General features: G+C 35.4%; 2 protein-coding genes across 6 annotated transcripts in view; one reads left to right on the top strand and one right to left on the bottom strand.

The window, feature by feature from the left end:
* LOC118743392 (polyadenylate-binding protein 2) overlaps positions 1-24,040 on the top strand; it is a 95,561-nt gene that overhangs the window by 19,342 nt on the left and 52,179 nt on the right. The window lies entirely within an intron of this gene.
* The window catches only part of LOC118743389 (PDZ domain-containing protein GIPC3-like), a 169,779-nt gene continuing 149,768 nt past the window's right edge, over positions 4,030-24,040 (bottom strand). For 2 of the 3 annotated variants that reach the window (XM_036476024.1, XM_036476026.1), the window contains exon 2: positions 4,030-5,683. In XM_036476024.1, coding sequence (XP_036331917.1) covers positions 4,581-5,615 — 1,035 coding nt within the window. In that variant the 5' untranslated portion in view covers positions 5,616-5,683 and the 3' untranslated portion in view covers positions 4,030-4,580. Of the gene's footprint in view, positions 5,684-7,839; positions 7,976-24,040 lie in introns of those variants that run through there. The other variant, XM_036476025.1, reaches the window with a different exon arrangement.

Below are 24,040 nucleotides of genomic sequence, written 5' to 3'. Positions count from 1 at the left end.
CAAGACGCGTATGCTCTGACTGTTTGTGTGCTGACAGGAGATACTTCCTCTTGTCCTCGTTTACCATCAGACCCATTCGCTTTGCTTCCTTATCCATCTTGGGAAAAGGCAGAACAGACTTCGCGGTTTTTGTTACCGATGATGTCGATGTCATCGGCATAAGCCAGCAATTGCATGCTCTTGTAGTAAATTGTTCCTCAGTGGTTCAGTTCTGCAGCTCTTTTTATCTTCTCCAATATCAGATTAAAGAAGTCACATGAAAGGGAGTCGCCCTGCAAGAAAACCCCTTTTGGGGGCGAACGGCTCGGAGAGGTCTTTCCCAGTTCTGACGGAGCTGGTGGTATTGCTCAACGTCATTTTACACAGCTGCATCAGTTTGGCGGGGATGCCAAATTCAGACATAGCGGCGGGGTATAGGCAACTCCTTTTAGTGCTGTCGAAAGCGGCTTTAAAGTCGACAAATAGAAGGCTGATCCCGCGGTAGTTGGCACGAATGGCGGGGCCCACTTTCTTGTGGATTGGGCATACACAAGAGTTGATGGCATGCACCTCATCAGCTCCTCGCCGCCCCACTTGAATAGCTCAGATGGCAGGCTGTCAGCTCCAGCAGCTTTGTTTTCAGCCGCGTTATTGCTATTCGTACCTCGTCATGGTCAGGCGGAGGAACATCGACTCCGTCATCATCGATTGGGGGCTCGAGTTCTTCTTCCCCACAAATTTCCGTGCTGCTACCATTCAGTAGCGTGGAAAAGTGATCCCTCCATAATTTAAGTATGTTCTGAACATCGTTAACTAGGTCGCCATTGTTGTTCTTACAGGAGTACGCCCTGGTCTTGAAACCTTCCGTAAGTCGCCTAGCTCTCTGGTAAAATTTTCGGGCATTCTTCCTGTCGGCCAGCATTTCAAGCTCTTCGCACGCACGTATTTCGGCCTCTCTCTTCTTATTGCGTTTCGCTTCTTCACTGGAAGGGGTTTTTACGTGGCGGATCCCAAACCCAGCTGGGGATGGGGTGGTTTCGCAACCAAATACACGTTTATATAGAGAGCCGCTTGCTCCAAGACAGACACCCGCTTGCAGCGGCACCTACTGGTGAACAGACGCTGCAGACTTCAGTGAGCCCTTAAACCGAATAAGTCGGAGTGGCCCCACCGAAGCTCCCTCTCTTTCTGTCGTGACCCAAGGCTCCACTCGGATTGGTTACCGCATTTCGCACATGGATTGCTCATGTTGCCCAGAGTGCGCGAACGAGGACGCAAAGAGACGTGATTGAGTATAGCAGTGCAACTGTAACTGTATGCGCAGCACGAAATTTAAAATCAACTGCAAAGTACTTTTACAAGCAACAGAAATAATGAAATATATTCCTTCTGATTTTACTTGAAGCCCTTAAAATACAATTATCTTTTTTTTTTTTGGAAAATTAAACACCTTAATTTACAGGACATATGCATACATACATATGTTTCTAAGCGACATTCTGGTGGAATTTCAGAAAAATCTAGATCACAACAATATTTTTTAGTTGTCGAAAGTCTAGTGGGTAACCTTGCGAATACAGATGTATGCAATACATATGTATGTACGTAGAGATATTGTGTGCGATCTTGTCTAGCGAAAAATCCGATGGAAACCGCCATGACGTTTCGCACCATTTCGACTACACTGCAAATTTGTCTGACGAGGAAAAAACACAAGAAACAAAAACAAGTCCGAGAAGCTAAGTTTCATATTTGCGCCATTCATCGCATAAATTTAACACAAATTAGTCACGCGAAAATATTGTATGTACATAACTTCTTACTTGCAAGCTTTTCGCAAAAGCGCATCAATGAACTGAACTTGGCGAGGAAATGCCCGGCCATGCCAACGCCTACGTAAGGAAATTTCGCGGGACATTTGGCCAGGCACCAAAAAAGCGAGGCAATTATGAATCGCGCCAAATACTATGTAGTTAAAAATTAAAAAGAAACTAATGGTGTTTTCGTTTCTACCACAAAATGTTGCCTTTTTTCTATAATAAAGGCAAACGATGAGAAAATTTTGTGTTTGTTTCATAAAATGTCACACTCTTGTCAGGCAAGAAAGGCACATTCTCTGCCTTTTCAAGCTTTGTCAGGGGAGAAGGTTGCCCTGAAAACCCGATGGCAAGGCGAATTAATATAAGGTGATAGCAGGAGTACAAAAACAAAAATTTACATGTATTTTGTTTTTATTTTGGCGGCATAAACTGTCAAAATCTGTAAGAGTGTGAGTAGAAATTCAAACAAAATTTTTCAATTTGATATCAGAAGCCGTGCGGCGAAACACATACACAAAATCAGCTGAGCTAGTAATCGCCTTGCCCGATGGTTACTTAAAATGACAATATTATGAAATACGTGAGCTAGACCAGAGCTTCCTAAAGTGGGTTCCGCGGAAGCTAAGGGTTCCGTAGAAAAGTCACCGGGGTTCCGTTAAATGAATTTTGGTACGAATAAGCACGGCGGTCGGCAGTCGGTTGCTCACCAAGAAAAGTTCTATAAATATCATGGACCGAGACGCAATATGGTTAATTTCACAACAAAAACATTAAAATATAATTTCTAAACTTTGTGCAAAACTTGCGAAAATTCAGCAAATTTTCATGCAAAATTTCAACTTTTTAATCAGATTTTTTAGAAACCCATTTAATTCTAGTATAAAAAATGCGAGTTCTGAGTGAGTCAAATATCGCATAGATTTTTAAGAATTTTTTTGTTGACGGTATTTTTTCCATATAAAGTATTTTCGAAAAACTTTTTTGTATGGAAGGGACTGCGGGTGAAAAAAATTGCCAAAAATCAACGGTAATTCGTAGCTACTTAGAACTTTATAACAATGAAATTGGGCTACAAATCTGCATACTCCAAAAAATTCTAAAAATCTGATTAAAAATTGATTGAAAATTTGTCTGAAAATTTGCTGAATTTACGCGAGTTTTGCACAAAGTTTAGAAATTATATTTTTATATTTTTTGTTGTGGAATGAACCATATTTTTTATATAAAATTGTCGGAAAAATATACAATAAAAATTGTTGCATATATTGTAAAAAATCCAGTGTTGCTTGATGTTCTCAAATAAGAGAGATCTACCCTGGTCGTTTTAGTTTTTTAAATATTCGTTAATCTCCATTTGAGACAAATTGTTTTTAATCTCTTCAATAAGTAACACCAATGCTTTCCCGTAGAGACAAACCATTGGTTCTAAATTTTTGTATCCAAGCAGAAATGCAATTGAAGTTACGAATTAAAAAAAATCAAATCTGTTTTTATCTTATTATTTGTAAACATTTCTAAAAAAAAAAACCCTAAGAAATTGTCAAGCAAAAATTTATAAATCTACTATGGCTTGCTTAAATTTGCTTGTGAAGAGTACAACGCCCCCTTGTTTTTAACAGAAATTGCCATTATTTCGGATTGAAAAACTGCGACAGCAGGCTGTAAAATATCAGATGTCAAAACTCCTTGGACGCTACGATTCTAACACACACGAAATAATAGCAATTTGTTTCTTTCCCGTTTCCTTGAAAAGGTCCGTAATTGACTATTATACATTGAAATAAGCCAAATAAGCATGATCGTTAAAATAAAGCTTGGAAACCCTGATAAAGCAATAATTAATGACATTCTTCATATTAAAATTTAAAATATTTATACTATTTCTAGTAAAAGTTTTTATTCATATTTAAATTAAACTGCCTTCGATTTTTAATTATTTGATGTGGGGTCCTATAAAATGAAAAGTATTTGGTAAGGGTTTCATCATCTTAAAAGTTTGGGAGCCCCTGAGCTAGACAACTACAAGACACAAGACAAGTAACATCAAACACATTTTGCGCCGGGGAAGGGCATTTTTTGAAAGAAATGAAAAGAAGAAAAGAAATAATGAAAACCTGCTAATAGAATTGGGCATTTTAAAAGAAAAAAAAACACAAAACAAAAGCAGAAACGAAAACTTACCATAATAATACAATTTTCGATAAATAATGAATAAGTAGAGGTTTGAGTGTAAATATGTATTGCATTTGGGGTTTTATTTGTATTTTTACATGTTCCGTTTAAACATTGCTTCCTCTTCACTTCTAGCTGTAAATATACGCTTTTAAATTCTAAAACATTTTAATTATCTGGTATAATTAAATGAATAAACGAATAAATATTGTATATTTATATTTATATGCATGCAGTATATGTATATGTATATAAATTGGCAGAAACAACTTATTTACGTACAAATTTGATTTTCTTGAATTCACGAATGTTATTATATTTTTAATATAATTAACATTAAACAATATCAATAGGAGTACATTTACTACGTATGTATGTATAACTAACAAAATGCGCATTTAGTATAGTTTTTTTTAAATAAATACATTGATATGCCACCCACATTTTCCTAAGTAGTGAAAACAATACTTTAATTTTCATATTAACAAACAACACTATTTCGCAAATAATTTTCCATATCTAGTTCTTTCATATTTATTACATTTGATCCTATTGATTCACTTTTCTTCCACCCCATTCCCTCTCTTACTACTTTTGGACAATTCATTTTTAATTCTTTGCCGTCTTTCGACGTCTAGCATCCGTTATAGCACCCCACAGTTCGATAATAAAATCATCGGTGAAGCCGAACGACTCCAAATCGGAATTATCGATAGCCTCCGCAAAGTCCATTGAATTGGATTTGTTTGCGCCCAGATCCCATATTTGCGTCGCCAACTCTGTGTCATTTATGCCCATAAACGATTCCAGCAAATTATTGATCGCCTCAATGCCCGATTGCGTAGATTCGTCAAACTTGTCCTCGATCTCCACATTGCCGTTCGCCTTAAACCGCAATGTTTCCTTGCCGCTGCCGTAGCCACGACCAGATGGCGCTCTCGACTGTGTGCGCGGTCCAATACCTTGAAATCCACTCTTCATCGGTTCCACCAAACGCAACGTAAATGTTGTGCCCGTGGGTATATCCTTCAGCAGTCGCGCCACCTCGTAATGTCGTTTTCCCACCATGGTTACCTCATTCAATTTCTCGATGTGATCGCCGACGCCGATGTGTTCGATGCGGTCAATTACCGAACCTTCTTTGATGCGTTTGATGAATGCATAGCCTGCGCCATTATCCGTTATTGTAAGGCCGAGCGCATCTTCCGATTTGATAATCTCAATCTCCTTCGGTCGCCCCTTTCGATGAGCGAATATAAAATCGTCCAGGCCGATTTGGCCGCCCAGCAATTTTGTCATATCTACTTTGTGTGAATTCAGGGTGCAGAAAAGTATCTCTTCCACGGGTATATCATAACACTCGGCGATTTTCTTGTAGAGTTCTCGTACGCTCGCAAAGCCGGTTATCAAGCCCGTGGGGCTGCCGTGCGCCAGTTGACAGTGAAATATCAGTTGAGGCTTGGGAATGTATGGGTCTATGCGGGAATTCGCGTTGGTACCATTCATTGTGTTGGTTTTGCCGTTAGCCGATGTGTTGTTGTGGTCGTTGTACGTGTTGGTGCCAGCGGCGGTGGAAGAAGAGTTAGCGGCAAGTTCAGAATCTGTTCTACCGAATTTCGGACCCTTTTTCGTAAATAGCGGCATAACGATATGTCGAGGAGATATTCGATCTCTGCTGGTTGCTTCTTGTGGAACGTACTACTGAATCAAATCTGTTTGTGGAAGAAATTTTAGATATGATTTAGGAAAAATCTGCTCCGATTTCATTGATAGAGGTACATTTGTTATTATCAAAGCCACCTTTCCCGGGTTGAGTATTATACAATGAAGTTCATGAATTTGTAGGTTATTTATGTGTATGTAATCCAATAACTTTGTTTAGGCAAAAGTAGTTTATATGCTTATGAATTTTAATTAACTAAACTAAACTGCAGATCCGGAGGTAAGCGTGGGGTGAAAAAAATTAGGCATATGGTATGCTCTGCGACATAACTATGGCGGCGGAGTGGGGTAGTGCCCTCAGAGTGGGAGAAAGAGGGCCCCCCAAAGGGTGGTGGTCTCTCGCCCATTCTTTAAATTATGACCGCAAACGAATTGCTAGAGGAGATGGTGAGTAAATTTGTGGATACTCTCTATGAGTTGAGCAAAGCGTATCTACTTTGACCTGGTGACAAAGTGGCCTGCAAGAGGTGGAATCGCTGTTAATCCTCGAAAGACGGAACTCATCTTACTGACAGGATCAAATACTTGGTATGGATTCTATATGGGAAGCTGTCGTGGAAACCTAATATTGAGTAGAAAGTGAACAAGACATCAGTGAGTTTCTACCGCAGCAGGAGGATAATTGGCAAAGTAGCCCGTAATGTATTTTGTGTTCTCCACAACAGGTGGCTAGAGAGATACGCTGTTTAGAAAGCTAAAGCGGGTACAGCTTTACTCTTGGGCTCAATCCCACTCTGTCAAAGAAGTTCGCTTAGCATAGCGCCCGTCAACATCGTAGGTAAGGCGCTCAAGCCCAGCAGGGGAATACCTGCACTCGCATTCAGTGGCAGCTGATTACATACTTTCCAGTCAGGCTTATATGGATATCAGGCCATAGTGATACTGGGGGAAGGCAAGCTCGAATTAGTTTCGCGACCGAACAAGTGCAACTGAAATTCCACACTAGCCGAACGAGAACCGCGACCAGCTATCGGATTTTCTTGGGTTCACAAAGTCGCCATTCTTAATTCTGGTATTGACAGGACGCTGTCCGGTGGATGTTCACGCGTTGAGAAGCTTAGAGGATGATGATGAGGAAACATATCAGAAGTTCCGCTTAACAGCCAGGAAGAGATCTCCGCGACCTACCGGGGGCGACCGTTAAAAAAAAAAATCGTTTTTGATGTTGCTCACAGCAGAAACGGAATCTGAGTAGTACGGAGAAGAAGTACGCACCTCTAACCACTCAGCTTCGGTGGTGGTCGCCATAACCACCAGCCTAATTTAATATGGTGTGAAAGTTCTCCCGGGAGATGTAAGCTTCAACTGCTGTCTTCTGCTACTATTTGTAAATAGTAGTGGTTTCCGTCTTCGGCTGATCCATTGTCCCTTGCAACATCTTACTAATAGTGGATTAAAGTGATCCTTTAACTACCGCTCTTATACCATTTTCGACGATTTTTTTTAAGTAGGAATGCTTTTTTTAAATAACAGAATTGGGACTTGAAAAAAACCACTACTTCTCTTCTACCTTCATTAAAAAAAGGTTTGGCGTACCAAGCCGTTTCGCGCCATATACATAGGTACAATATTCAAAGCAAAGGTATGACGCATGGAAATGCAAGCAGACACACCGGAATATGCTTTCGATTACGAGTGAACCATTGAAGATATATGTAGATTTCTGTGATATTCTTGTACGAACAGCTATGACTTTTTGATTTATTCGGCATTTGTTAGTTTGTAATAAATTTCCGGCAGGGAGTGTCGTTTTATTTATTTAAACACTCCAGAAAATCACGCACATATAAACTACTTTTTCATGACATGAAATGCAAAAACACTAGAATTACCCAGAACCATTTTCTACTTATTTTTTAAAGCCACATTTAATTTTTTAATTTTTTGCATTATTCTACGAGATGATATGTTTTATATACACATGTTTGATTTAAATTGCATTTTGGTTAGTTTCATCATAAGTGCAATTACTGATTTGTTTATCTTTCACCGTGACAACGCGTGTATGGATTTGTAGCAAGTGCTGTATGTGTATGTATGTAAGTATGTATTTACGTAAAATTAGTAACTACATATAAACGATTCATTACTGTTGTAGATATAAAAAGTACACTTATTTATTTATTTATTTAAACGCAACACAAACACCAGTGATTTATTGCGCTTTTCATTATGCGAAATTGCTTCTAAGAGTTTCACACTATTCTTATATCGCAACATTAGTTTCTGTTGGATTTAAGTATCTATTCAATTTAATTACACATGTAAAAATAGATATTTGTACGTACAGCTCGCCGCAAATAGCACTTCTGGCATTAAAATTTATAAAAATTGCTACATCGCTTCGTCAGCTTTTTATGAAGTTCTTATCGCAGTACGCGCGCATTGGAGATAAGATTTCATAGAACACAGGCGCAACAAGAAACGCTGTGTGTGATAAGCGCACCCAGGTCTCACTCACTCTCAACTTCAGCGGCCGATATTCATATACATACATACGTATATTAGGATGCGGCTTATTTTTCAAATTTGATTTAGAAAGCAAGACTCCCGCTCGATAGGTTCATTTGGTCATAGAAATGTGCTCTGCTAAAAATCGCATAATGGAAAGACGTACCTCAGGAGCCCCAAAGTTACCCCATAAAAGCTCTATAACTGCGAAGCATGACGAGAAATTAAAATCTATTGGCTGATATGAAACAAGTAAGCTCTTTTTACTGAAATATATATTGGCAAATCCTAGCGTTGCGGACGTTACGTTCGGACGTTTCTTTAAACATTTTTACCAACAAAAATATTATAAGTAAGAAGTTTGAAGGTTTATAGCAGTACTTATGAGAACAAAATAATGGAAATTTGAATTTAAGTTAATATCGGTGTATTTGCCTTCGAAATTTATTTTCGGACCTTACTGAAAAGGGAGGCGATTTTGATATGACTTTCGATAGTCAACCGATTTGCGCAAATTGTAATGCATGGAGAGCACAATCTACAAAAATACTTTGAAGAGAAAATAATGAAGTTTACAAAATGTGATAAAAAGTTTGCAAAGGTTGGATTAACTTTAAAACAATTGTATATGTGCGTTCGGGACGTTACGTTACGGACGTTACTCTTTTTTCCGTTGAGAAAATTGTTTTATTTAAAGCGATATTGTTGTATTTTATTAAAAGATATAGTGATTGAAGCCAATGCTATTTAGAGCTTTGTTTCAAGAAGTAGGAGGGGCAAACCAGATGTCTCAAATAAATGTGGAAAGAAATATGAAATAAGAATATGTTGTACTATGTTTTTTTTTGACAGAAAAAATGAGAGAATTCGAAATGCATGCATTTTTTGCGATTTTGGTTGACTATTTCTCGGATTCGCCCATGTACATAGGTTCTTTTTCTTATTCTATGTGAAATTTAATGAATTAGCGTCTCTTGAGACATGTCTTTCCGTTATGCGAGGGAGTCCTGCTTTGATAGCTTAAAAAAAAAAATTGTTTACATACAAATAAGGCGCACACTAATGTACATATTTAGATACACGCATATGTATAAACATAGAAGTATATGTTATGGTTTTGTTACTGAACGAAGCCGCAATATTACTTGCAGTTATTCATATATACATATCTACATAAAAAGTACTCAAGACAAAAAACTTGAGTAAATACTGGTGAGGGCTGGCAGTTGTGGCAACCCCAAATGGGAGTGGAATGCATTAAGGGGCATCATTGATCGTGCGCTTAGTTATGTAAAATTGTATTGGCAATAAATGACTTTAAGCTCAATTTACACATACCGTGATATAAAATCCAACAAATTCAGGGCCGAAATACATTCGGCAGAAATATACTCGGAGGTATACTTCGCCCCTGCGAAGGGCGACCGGAATGGTAGGGCGCATTCAATGCCACTCAGCAATATAAACTCCACATATTTTCTAAAGGCTGGTTTTCACTATGTCAAATTTAATGGCATTTGTCGTCAAATGAGTGAAAACACTTTAGGGCTGTTCAGGATGTTGTGGAAATGGTCTTGGGTTTGCAGTTGGAATTGCGTTTGCAAATTTTATGCTTGCTACCATGGCAACCGTGTGCATTTTATTGTTGTGAAATACGTCGAATATGCAAATGCAAGAGCTTATGTAAAATATCCTGTAACTACCCTATTGTCAAGTGGGACCAAAAACGGTCTATCGATTGATTTACAGCGCAACCGTACCTGCCGTCCGTTCGTATCAACTGACGTGTCAGCTGCCACGGTGTACGCTTTTAATTATATGAGCATAAATTGTACAACTGAGTATGCAGATGTCCTCCTGCATTCATTGTAGATGACAAACTAAAAAACTAGCGATATTCTTGCACCCATTTCAAACTTTCTGAACGACCCATTATTGAACTTTCAAATAGTGTAACGCAGCCAGTGCACATTCGAATGCCAATAACTTTGAAACCAAAGGAATTATTCAAACCTTTCTTTTACAGAAACATTGATTTGACCATAGCTAATCAATTCACCTAAAAACCCCCAGGTGGTTTTCTGTTATTTAATAGGCAATTGTTTCATATTTTAGAAAAACTGCGTACGAATGTAACGAGGCCAGTCAAATAATCTACCATATGTACACAATCAGCCTCATTACGTAAGTCATAAGTTAGGCTAAATTGTACGACTCGACAATATTGGCATTGGCCAACTGTCGTACTGAAATAAGTAAACGACGAAAATCGTCGAAAACTATGCAGTGCTGCCAAGTTTTTCCATTTTAATACACTAGTCGAGTTGTAATTTTAGGCAATGACCTGCAATTTTCGATACGATTCGACTCGCGAAAAACGACTTGCATTCGACACGACTCTCGCAATGAGGCTAAATATGTATGCTATAGCTTGTCTCGCAATACCGCGTTTTGGTTGCCTACTCTATCAATTCAATTGCAGTAGAAGCTCATATTTGGTAAGTTCAGTTAGAAATTCTTTCAAAAGTTTTGAAGGGTTTTTGCTATTTTCGGACTACCTTATACGTGGTATTAGTTGCGTTCTTCAGCTTTCTGGTAAATTCCAGTAAATTCTTGCAACTTCTTGCGAGTTAGGGAACGCAACTATTGCACTTGGCAGATACGAGGAATAACGCGGCAAGCGATGATATAGTGTATGTAAAACAATTTCGCACCATTCTCTTACAATTCTATTGACACATGCCACTTTTTGCAATACCTTCCTTAGATCTCTTTCCGCATTGGAAACCAAACGAATTTCAATGAAATGCACGCTTCCTGATATCTACTATTATATTTAAATTGATTTTCCTTAATTAATTTTTATGTTATTAATTTTTTCTTCACTAGCAATTTTGTTCTCAAAATATTCAAAATTGATATTGTTATTGTCATGCTCATAGATTGATCAATTGCTCATAGAGCGATATCGATAATTTTGTAGATTTTTGTTTGAAAAGGCAATAAACCTTGCCACCATTTCGGTGACTCATAAATGGGATATTTATATACACATGTACATATGTACATACATATACTAGTATGTTAGTAGATAACAAATTTACAATCCTTGTGGATATATGTACACATTAGATATGTATGAAGAAGTATTATAAAAGGCTAAGAAAAAATTAACATCTTAATAGTTCATGCAAACTCAGATATCTATGTTTGTATGCATATGTATATGTAAAAGTATAAGTTTATACTAAAGTTTATGTACGCAGGTATTCTACAGTTTTGGTGTTTCCATTCTCAAATTTTTACAGCGTACTCCATAAAATTTGACAACTATTCAGATTGAAAAAAAATAAAAATCAAACATGATGAAGTTAATAAAAAAAAAATTAATTTTTTATCTAGGTGAAATAAACACTGCTAAAATTTTCGAAAATGTTATAATAAATAAACTTTGGTGTAGTCACGTTAGAAAATTCTCAAACATCAAAAACTGCATAAGCAAGTGCCAACGCTGCCCATACCTGGTCTGAAGGCAATACTCATAACATTCAAAACTTTGTAGAGCTGTGTTGCTACAAGTGAAGATATATGTTGAAAATGGTTTTATAAAAAATCCTTAAATTAAGCGTTTATTGCATTTTTCCGTAAGATATTTAGTAAATATAATTTATGCTATGTCTCCATTGAGAGATTTACCTATTAAGATTTGATAAATCCAGTTGCTAAATCACAACCGTCTCCATTGCCACAACGAGATTGTTTGACGCGTACATTTTTAAAAAGTTTACGTTTGCTTATGTATGATTTTATAAATACAGTTGCGGACATGGAAATATAAGACAGATAAAAAAAGGAAGGTGCCTGGAGCGGAATTGCACTATGTGAATTCTCAATATTGTTGGCTTCTTATTTGTGATAAATATGTATGCATAAGTATTTAGAAAATGTAACGAATGTTACCATATTCCGAATCATTTTCCCGAATTTATGAAAAATTATCAAAATGGTAAAGAACAACATTTGCGGAAAGAAAAAGAGCTGTTGGGGAAATAAACTCTCTTCTTCATAAGAGGGAACCGCAAATCCCATCGGGGACCTTTGGCATATAATGAAGTCCTAGCCAGCAAATATGACTGCCAATATGGATATTTCTTAAGTCGAATTGAGTGCTAGAGGAAGTTTGGTGCAATGTTATCGCAGCAGAACCATTACCGAATTTTATAAATTTTACGTTGCAGCGCGTAAAATAATAATATGTAGTAATAATAGTTGGCGCTTACACATATGTATGTATGTTAGTGTTTGGCCGAGCTTCTCCTCCGATTTAGACGTGCGCCTTGATGTTGTCAGTTTTATTCCGACTCCGAAAAATGTTCCTTTAAGACTAACCAAAATATAAAAAGTCGCCTAAAAATATTTACGAAAATACGAAAATGTTTTTTTTAATCGGCTAGATTTCAATGTCCGCAACTGTATATTGAGAATACAAATGCCATTTGGCGTATGACATGTGAATTTGTGGTTGCCCCCACACAACAAATTGTATTTATTGATCAATATTATTCAATATATTTAACGAAGATTTAATTTAAATCTACTGCCTTTCGATATTAAATTTTATAATCTCCAAAGATTTAACGTTAAATATCGGCAGATGGTTAAATCTTCATTAAATCCCACAATGGAGACATAGTATTAGAACACTTTCGACGAATAGAAAGTCGGGAGCGTAGTTACAATAATAAAATAGTAACAAGATGAAACATAATTCCTTGGCTGTTGCTTGCTAGAAAGCCTCCAAGGCAAATTTCACAATTACAGGATTGTCTTGCGATTCCAAGCTGTTCCAAAATCTAGCGTTATATATATATCGCGACGAATTGTAATGTTACATAGTAAGTAAGGGAACGAGCTCATTTTTTTATTAATGTATGGTATACTAGAAACATCATCTACTGAAATAAACATTTTAGGTGCGTTCCAGCCATTTTTGGGCTAAAACCAGTAGATCTGTCAAAAAGCAAAATATCTCTTACAAGAGAGAGCAACGGAATACAAAAAAAACAGCTGCAATGCAATAAGCCATTTTTCCGGCAAGTATGTAAATATCAAATATTTATTTACAAAACTATTTATTCAGGCAGGCGCCAAAATTCTTCTACACAAAATTTTACTTACTTCTTAAAATATTTCGTTATTTTGGTGCTTCTATTCTGCTAAAAATATTTGCTATAATTTGCTTCAACTCTTTTACTTGTTATTTACGAATGCAACAAATTCGGATTAAATCCTGCACCTTCTAACTGAGAGTAAGTATATTTTACTCTTTGGAAACGGGTCTCGGACTAAGTAAATCCTGCAAAACCTGAAAATCTTACTGCTGCTGGAACGCAACTATAAATAAATACAAAAAATGTTAAAGCAAAATATTAAAGCCACGAGTGGCCGGCCGTTAGAAAGTCTACAAGGTCGCATACTGAGAGGCTCCCAATAAGAGAAAATACGAAATACATACGCAAATTCATTGTACATAGCACATATACATATGTATGTATGTATGTATGTATATAAATGCTAACATATATGTGGGAAAAAATTGAGTACTTTCCCCTCAATGTTGTCATCAGAAAGTCCTCAGTACTAATAGTCAAACTACTCATTTATGCCGTACTACAAAAACAAAAGTGTAAATGTGTGAGAATTTTTGCCTAAAGTGCTCAGCAATGTCTTGTAGGGTACCTATGCAGATATTGTGTGACTATGCACTTTGTCTTTTTGATAATATCAAAATGAAAAAAAAATTAAGACAGAATTAATAGAAGAAATAAAAAAATATTTATGTGATTAAAATCAATTTATTTGTATGTAAAGTATATATATATATTGGTTTTATTTAGAGCGTCTACTTCGATCATACGAATAAAACATTATAGGGAAATAAAAAACGACAGCGAAGGCATTGGCTGTATTCAAGTATTTATATGCGGAAGATCATTCAATTTATAAAGTATAATTTATTTATACGAATATGTATGTATGCATATAAACATGTTTTCGACCCATATCTTTAGAATAAAGGCAATTTTAAATATTTTTTAGTACACTATCTAACTGGCGTTACTCGAAGGTCCAACCAGTTTTACTAATACAAAAAGAAGCGCAACTAATACAGGGAAGCTTGCTAGGAGTTTACAAATTTCAAAATATACACACATACAGTTTATTTTGATCAGATTTGGCTCTATTTCTTTTGTTTATTCGATGTTTAATATTTTCTTTTATAAAAGTCTAGCGCCTATATAACAAGCACTATACAAATCCACATTTCAAACGTTATACAAAAATTAAAAAAAATTCAACAAATTTTACTAAAATCCCCCAAAACTTTTGTACTTTGTACTGGGGAATTTTAGAAAAATTTTAGGTAGATATGCAGTTTTATAACCCATTAAATTTTAAAGTGCCAGTTTCAAGACGCTAGCACATTGCGTTGATTTTTAATAACTTTCTATCATCTGAAGGTGTTGTGCATTTACTTTCCTGTAAAATATGCCAAAAATTTCTTATTATATGGAGGAAAAAGCCTAGCGCGTCAGCAAAAAAATTATTAAAAATCAACGCAATTTTCTAGCGTTTATTCTATTTAAATTAAAATTTTTCTTAAATTTCTAAATAAAAAGTTTGACATTTTTGGGCGATTTCGATAAAATTGGTTGAAGTTTTAAGATTTGTGTACAAAGTTTGAAATGTGGATTTATATAGTGCTTGTTATATATTTATAATTGAAACACAGTTCACGCTCTATCAAAACCCAAGTTTCAAACTTTGTAGAAAACTAAAAAAAAATCAAGTAATGAAACCGAATCAAAATACCGTTCCGGTCTCGGTTAAAGTTTTGCAAAGTGCTCGACTTCGGTTTCGGTTTTGTAAAAGAAATATGAAAACAAGTTTGACAAAAAAGATTATTTATTAAATAAATATGCATATACCATACAAGGTTTGCTAAAATTTTTTTGCGACCCTAAACAATGTGGTTAATTTTAATTCGTACAAAGAAAAAGCCTTCGAATCACTCACACTCAAACTTTGCATATTGCCTATCAGTTGAAAACAATTTTTTTTCTTTCAAGACGATGGGCAACTTAAGCAACTGAACGAGAAGTGATGGGAAGTGAGCTTTTGTTTGCAGAAAACTGTGTTTAATAAAACATGAAAAGTAGACAACCCCTACGAGTGACAACTCCTATGTGTGATTAACTTGAAAGCAAATTCTTTATCAAGTAACGGCACAGTTTTGCTACTGAAGAAAAATATGTTTGTGGTTGCCAGATCCTACAGCTGATTTTTATAGTTTTCTCGAAACCGATTGGAACCGGTTTCGGTGCTTAAAACGGTTTCATTTTCGTTATTTTTCAGGTCAAAATAACGTTTACGGCTTCGGTTTTGAAAAAGAAAACGATTTTAAACGGTTACGGTTTCGGCTTCATTGCTTGAAATAATTCAGTAAATTTTCATCGAAATTTCAAACTCTTTTCTCAGAAGTCTTAGAATTTTTTAAAGTATACAGTTTTCGAGCCCATTCAATTTAAGTGTAATAATGTGGAAGTTTCAGATGGCTAAAGTTGACTTCCATATAACAAATAAGCACAAATTATTTTTATATGGAAAAAAAACCGCAACGCCTTCGGCAAAAAAATTCTAAAAAATCAGCCGTAAGCTTCATATCCTAAATGTTATATATTCGAAGATAAATACTTGTGAATAGTGTATTTCTTTAAACATTTTGCAATGTGTTAATTGAAGATCGTACAATTTTTTATTAACTAGACGTATGTATGTTGACCGTAGCTGTATCGACACTGCTTTGCATGTGCGCATTTTATGTTTAAATTTACATTTATTATACTAAGTGCTCAAATGAGGTAAATACGGGGACAATTTCTCTTTGAGTGAACTAAGTGATCAAGTAGAACACAAATCTTTTAAGTAGTTGATTTGTACATTTTTATTTATTTTACTGAAACGCTCAAAACAATCTTATCTTTAGTGCCTAAGTGTTTTATTTATTCTACGTAGATCAATTTGGAAAGTCCATACTACTTATTTAATGAAATTATTTTTCCTAATACAAAAGTAAAATACAATATGCAAGTAGTTATATGTAGGAAATCTGTAAATAATAACAGCATGCGATTGCACTATTCATTATATTCTATTCTGATTCTCGATTAACATAACGAGCCCTATTCGCCAAAATAACGTAAGCGACATTTTTTTTTTAATTTTATTTTTGATGCAGAATGCATCTAGATGCTCTAGGAATATTTCTGCATCAAAAAGAAAATTTTGAAAAAAAATGTCGCTTACGTTATTTTGGCGGTTAGGGCTCGATAAGATACCTAGAGGTAGCAGTTCAAAAAAAGAACTCGAAAATGTAGGCTAGTACTAAGAATTAAATATGTATGTATATCAAGGTAAGAATGAAGCGTTTCCGATACCAAATGACCAACAATTTAATGACAAATTTCGGCATTTAGAAATACCGCATGACATTTTTTTAAACTTTAGGATAATTCTAATTTCATAGCGCTTTGGAAGGACTGAATTACATACCTAATCTAACATCTACTCTCTGCGAAAAAAGTATGTTATTTTATTTTATTCAAAATATTCGTGCAAATCACAAAATGACCAGCAAGAAAGAAAAAAAGCTTTCGGTATCGCATAACCGGACGTGAATGGGCTCGTCCACCAATACACTTTTATCACTGATTAGTGATCCATTGGATTTTTGCTTTTAAAATATATGTACATAATAAAATAATTAATTGTACTACGCACTAAAATATATAAACAAGGAGTAAATAAAACCAAAAAAAGTAGATCTTACAGAAATCAACAGCGAACCATGTGACGACGTCAGCTAATTCTGCTCGTAAAATGTGCCATTTCGCGGGAATGCGTTATGATACGAGGCTCGCTGTATATGTATGTATGTATGTATGTATGTATGTATGTATGTATGTATGTATGTAAGTGCTTTGAAGAAGCGGCTAAAGAAACTATCTGGGTAATTTTATTTAAAGAATTGTTATTACTTTGATTCAAAAAATTGGTGTCAATAAAATTAAAGTACTGAAAAGTATTTAAAGAAAGAAGCATTGTAATTAAAAAAACGCCTTAGCTGATTGTCAAAAAGCGCCTTCGGATTTTTGGCATACTTTTTGGTCTATAATGCTACATCCTGCCAAAAAAAAACAGCAAACTCATTTGGTGTGTTTTTCTGCTAAGTAATAAAAGAATACACGGCCCCTTAATCATAATTAGGCGTTTTATGAGAAAAATACTAATTATACTTATCTTAAAAAAGTAGAAAAAAATTTGCATCAAGATTTTAATCTTTTCTTTCTATTAACTTTAAAAAAAGGGGAGATTATCAAATCGTCGATTTTTTTATATTTTTTTATGTATGTTACCTTATAACTTTGGACCATGCTAACCGATATCTATAGAAGAAAGGTGATATGTTAGAGGTGGCCCCATACATAAGTTCGTAGCCAAGGATCCAATGTATATCTCTATAGAAAAATATTGCCTGACAAGTAAACAAAATTACTGTTTTTTTTTAATTTTTACTAAAAATTATAGTGCACGTTTTCTCTCTTTTCATGTGTGGTAGTTGGTTTCTTAAGATTGGTCCACAAAATAGATGATAAAGAAATAAATAAATCCAGCTAATTCCAGTCATCGAGATTTATGCATAAAATGATAGCTAGAGAAAATACTCTCCTGTAAAATTAGAGTGTCGTAAGATAGGCGGTTTTGAAATTGGTCGATGGGCGGTTTTGCAAAAACATCGACGATATGTTTAAAGACACTTTTATCAAAGTTGATAAATCGGACTTTTGACCGGTTTTATAGCACAAATACTCCTATGTGCAGCGATTGACTGTTTTTCTACCATTTGTAACATATCATGAGATCTACAGAACGCCCCTCGTATCATTGCCGGCCTGATCAAAAATGTAAACAACTTTCAATCGAATGAAGTGAGTGAGTGCGGGCGTTGGAGCAACATATCGCTTTAGACGCGGCGCCAGCAAATGCGTTCAAAACAAGTCAATAATCTCACGTTTGTGCATACTTGGCATCTACTATACGATGTATGTATGTATGTATATAGTACGTGTATGTATGCATGTATTTACATACCTATGTTGTATGTATATTTAACGTTTCACCGCTTCCGCATTGAACAGCCATTGGTCGCAAAAAATGGGGGCCTGTCAGCGACTGACTCTGGTGTTGATTGCTATGCTTTTGACGCCATTTAGGCAGCGCAGTTGTCAGCTGGGGGGCCAGGTTCGTGGCGTGTGGCTGTTAGTGAACAACCGTTTAGTGTAGTGATTCAGCATAAATCTTTATAAAGCAATCATAATAATAAGCTAATAAAAATAAAAAATTATAGTTTAAACAAGTAAACAAGTCTAAGTTCGGGCGGAGCCGAACATTGGATACCCGGCGCAAATATCAAATATAGTTTTTTTTTTTTACTTTTCCGAAAACTACCGCTACATGGTAAGCAGGGGTGCTTTTACCCCTATTTTAAAAATCTTCAATAGAACGTTCAGTTAGACATAATGAGATAAACTTATATAGTCATATGTGGGCGATATCACGCCCATTTCCAAAAAATGTTACTTCTTTTCAAGAGATTGTTTTTAGCATCAATTTTGAGTAAATTAGCGTCCTTAAATTTCAAAAATTTTGAAGTTTCAAGCATTTCTGAAATGTACCGTTATATGAAAAGCGGCCGCAATTTTAGTCCGATTTCAATAATTTTCAACGAATGCTTTTGTGTGGATAGTACAATAACCATACCGAGTTTAGTATAAATTGGTAGGACGGTTACCGAGATACATATGTATATCTGATCATAAGTGGGCGGGGCCACGCACATTTTCCATAAATGCATTTCTTGGTAAAGAATTGTTGCAAGCATCAATTCTGAATAAATTAGCTTTAATATTAACTGATTTATCGACTATTTCGTATTTCTCTAAATTACCGTTATATGGAATGTGGGCGTGGTTATTGCCCGATTTTAAAAATTTGTTTTGGGATGTTGTACCAAGGCCAACAACTGTGCCAAGTTTGGAAGAAATTGGTGCAGCGGCTACCAAGATATACACATGTAATCATAAGTGGGCGTGGCCACGCCCATTTTCCAAAATTTATAATATTCTTATTTTACGTCTAAAAATTACTGTAAATATCAAGTTTGAGTGAATAAGCTTCAGTAGTTACTAAAATGTCGTATTTTCGTATTTCTGAAAATTACCGTTATATGGGAGGTAGGCGTGGTTATTGTCCGATTTTGCCCACTTTCAATACCATCCATCCTACGCCGAAAGGAAGTACACGTACCAAGTTTGTTTAAGATATCTCAATTTTTACTCGAGCTATCGTGTGCTCAGACGGACGGACGGTCGGACGGACCGGCAGTCGCCGCTTAATCGATTTCTTATTTCATTCTGATCATTTACGTATACATTTGTCTATATCTATCTCGATTCGTTTTGCTTGTTACAAAAACCGTAATGTGAAGAAAGTTATAATACCCTTGTGCACAAGTGCGCTCGGGTATAAAATTAAAACTCGCTACATAACTTGAGAATGGAAATTGCTGCAGCTTTTAGGCGCATCATTATTACATAGTTACATCCCAACCTAATAAAAGCGAGGTAATAAAATGTGTACTGTCGGAAACATCCGCATCTACATATTGCTGAATCTATCGCAGAGTCGATTTTAGTGAAATCCTTTTAAATCATTTATTTCAATTTTTTTATTTCAGAAACCATCCAGGAGAAGTGCCACATTTCGTCATACGATATATCAGCAAAAGATCGAAAATAAAAATTGTTTAGCGAAATATTGTCCGGATTCGAGAGAAATGGCTGCTTTATCAATAGGCATTTCTGACCCATGTTGAAGGTAAGATTTTTTCTCAGTGCACACCGTACTTTGCATATTGGATTCACATACATACATACATAGGTACATCTTGTATTTACGCACTTACTGTAAAATTCAGCAAGTAAACAAATTTGCATAAACAATCGTTATGTTCGCACATTTGTGTTTCAATTGGATTGTTGTGGTTACTGTTCGTTTTTTTTTTTTTTACTGCACGTCGCAGCACACAATTCATTTATCAACTTGCTAGTTTTTTTTATATTGTTTTTGTTTTGTTCCTCGTAACGCAAATGAAAAGTTTGTCGTAAACAAAAACAACTCGCCTTAATTGCATTCCATCATTAAACTACTGCATTAAATGCATTTGCTTTTGCAATTGCGTCGCCGGACAGGCAGCGAAAAACAAAAACCAAAAAAAAGTTAGTCATTTTACAATTACATCACAGTGCGGAGCAGAATTATTATTTTTCACCGCAAGTGTTTATGACAACCGATATGGTTATGTTATTGTTGTTGATAAAAGTGTATCGTTGGAGAAAAAGAAAAAAAAAACAACATTCACGATTCAGTTTGAAAATATCGAGCCCTAACCGCCAAAATAACGTAAGCGGGATTTTTTTTTTTTAAAAATTTTATTTTTGATGCAGAAATGCATCTAGATGCTCTAGGAATATTTCTGTATCAAAAAGAAAATTTTGAAAAAAATGTCGCTTACGTTAATTTGGCGTTTAGGGCTCGATATGTATTAATCTGTTATGATATGCCAGATAAATAAAATAAAAATTGTTTACATTTTATGTATATATTGAAATGCGTATGAGATGAAAACAAAAACATTAAAAGCACTTTAATCAAATACATACATACATAACTGACAAAGGGGATGATATCGACATCAGCACAGTAGAACAAATAAAAAAAAATTATTGAAATATCGATAGCAATATTGAAAACTGCACACAACGCTCAAATATTGATACTTTTTTAATAGTTTTTGCGCTCCTTATATAATGTACTAGCAGACCTAGCGAACTTCGTCCCGTCCAAAGTTATTTTTGTTTTTTATTGAAAATTTTGGTCCAATATTTCCAGCAAAAATTCACGCTCACGATTTCCAGTGGCATATTTATCTGCTAAGGTTATGGTTGGTCGTCGCCAGAAGCATATTTTATTGCCGTCTTAAATAACATAACAAAAGTGTTATATCCGTGAAGAAGTTCTTGAAATGATCCAATGATCTGGCATTTTATAGCACGTTTAATCGCACAACGAAATAAATTCGAATAACTTTTCCCTCTTCTCTCCGCGGCGGCAACAATGATTGGGTTCTATGGTGAATCTGTCCTTGAAACAGTATAGTGTAGTTGGTAGTAAATTGAAAATAGGTGAGTATCGTTGGTCAATAGAATAGACTACTGAAATACCTTAAATGTGCGGAGCGCAATGCGTCTGTGGTGGTTGATTTAATTTGAGATTGACCGCAGGCATGAAGGTTTAACGCATAGTAATATTGGCAAATCACATTCATTGGTCCAATCGGAACACACCAGAGTTCGATATACTCAACGATGCAGCAGGTCAATGTAATCGGATATTAACGGCACTTTTTCTCACTTGACGATTTTTAGTAATAACTCGACTCCAGCGCCACCTGACGGCTCTTTTACGATACCAATGCATATGTATTTCGAATATAAGCCAAATCGAATTAATAAATATCCATACCAAGTACTTGTACTTTTCAAATGAACACTACCAGAGATATGCAGTATCAAAAATTCGGTTTGTATGGGAGGTGCCTCGCCCCCTTTATGTATAGAATTTTTTTTTTAGCCTATAACCATCCTTGGAAATATTGCAGTAGAGGTCCGAAATTTCAAGAACATCCGTACAGTCGTTCTTGAGCTTTGCGAACAGAAAAACGGCTTTCAAAATATATATTAGCATAGGTAGATATACATATGTACATTAGGGCGGGTCATTTTTGTACTATTCGTGTATAGCATAGGAAGATTCTATGTGTAATTCTATGCAAATTAGCTGAAGAATCCATGCGCCTAAAATCAATTTGAGTTTGCCGAATTGCGAAAATAGGTTTCGAAGTAAATATGAAAAATTTCACTTTGCGCCCTCTGATGAAATTCATAAAAAAAAGATAAGTCCAGAAATGGATTCTTCATTCCAAAATCCCCCTTATAGCATGTTTTTAAACAAAATTTAGGAAATTCTTTACGGCAATGCAGCCAAATGCTAAGAAACCTATTTTTATAATTTGGCAAACTCCAAATTTATTTTAAGTAATGGTTTCTTCGGCAAATTAGCTTAGAATTACAAGTCACACTTGAGTTCCCATTTTTTCTTAAAATTTTTTTTTTTTTCGAAAAAAAACCGTGTTTATTCGATACCTCACATAAAAATGAGGGCAGCGTTAGCTATGGTATTTTTCCAAGGCTTCAGTGCGAACGGATCGTATGAGCGGTAAGTACATTGTTTTAAGTAATTAATTAAGTATTTTTCGACAAACTAGACTAGTTACTACCTAAATACATACTTATGTATATATGTATGTATGTATGTACATGTTTTTAAAGGCCTTAGCAGTTTGTTAAGTTACCTATGTACATACATACATACATACATCTGTAGGCAAGAGTATATCTTAAGTATGTAACTATATTTAAGAGCATACGCCTTTGGTTGGCACTCGCACGCTTTTATTCAACTCTCTTACGCAATGACTCTTTAAAATATTACGAGTAGTGACAACTAAGCTTTGAAGACACTCTGAAAATGTAAAAGAGAATAAAGCTTTTATTTTGAACAAATAAATAGAAAACAAAGTCCATGTAGATCGAAATAATCAGTTGTTTATATTATACATCTGTATATGTATATGCATGTTAATGTATGTGTAGGAAAAAGGTCGCTTTCTAGTTGAGCAATTGGGACGTTGTTGTGGATAATTTTTATTTTAGACGTGTCACACCGTATGACACCGGCATCACAATAAACGCTTTTTGTTCGTGTACCCATAAACTAATTCACTATGGCACTTACATACATACGTACATATGTATTTATTCTTATGAAATCGCTTCTTCTGATATCGCTATCAGCTGCTACGGCAAACATACCGCAGAGGCGATTTTATGTTTTTTCGGCGAAAATCCAGAAAGAATTATACAAATATCAGAGAGCAAGAAAATAATGCTCTCAAATTCGCTCTCATGTACAGAAACTTGCAAATTTTTGCATGAATGCAAATTAGCAGGTATGTACATATTTGCAAGTTTTTCTGCCAGCTGGTGCCTACAGTTCAAGTTTCAAGCATAATAAATTTTTATAGAATGTTTAATATATTTCAGATGGACAAAAACAGGATATTCATGTATGTATATTTCTTGTTATTCTGACTTTCTTTAACATACGTTTCAACTTCTTTATCGTATTGAATGTCGGGTCTCCTAAATCGACTATGGTTGCGATTGCATTCCAATTACGAATTTCTTCAGCCGCAGCAAAAATGTAGCAATGTGTCACAATCATATGTATGTATTTTTCCAGCAAGAACTTGCAACTTCTCTCCACGAGAACTGCCACTTTGCGCTCCCAGTTTTTGAGTGATGGATAATATTTTGGCCTGCACCAACGCGATTTGAACAAAAATTATGATAATTCGTACAAACTCGTACACATTTTTTGCCCGACGAACAGAACTAGATATTAGGTTTGTTCGTCGAAAATCCAGCAAGAATTATCCAACACTCAAAATATCAGAGAGTAAGAAAAAATTCTCTCAAATTCTCTCTCATGTTGAGAAACTTGCAAATTTCTCCACGAACGCAAATTTGCAGGAATTTGCAAGTTTCCCTGCCAGCTGGCGTCCACGGTTGCATTTCAAACATAAAAAATTTTTA

This window comes from Rhagoletis pomonella, unplaced genomic scaffold (assembly GCF_013731165.1).
Source record: "Rhagoletis pomonella isolate Grant_MI unplaced genomic scaffold, Rhpom_1.0 Rhpom_scaffold_00007, whole genome shotgun sequence".
Lineage (NCBI taxonomy): Eukaryota > Metazoa > Arthropoda > Insecta > Diptera > Tephritidae > Rhagoletis > Rhagoletis pomonella.
Note: the sequence above shows the minus strand (reverse complement) of the source record. Positions and strands in the feature narration are given on the sequence as shown.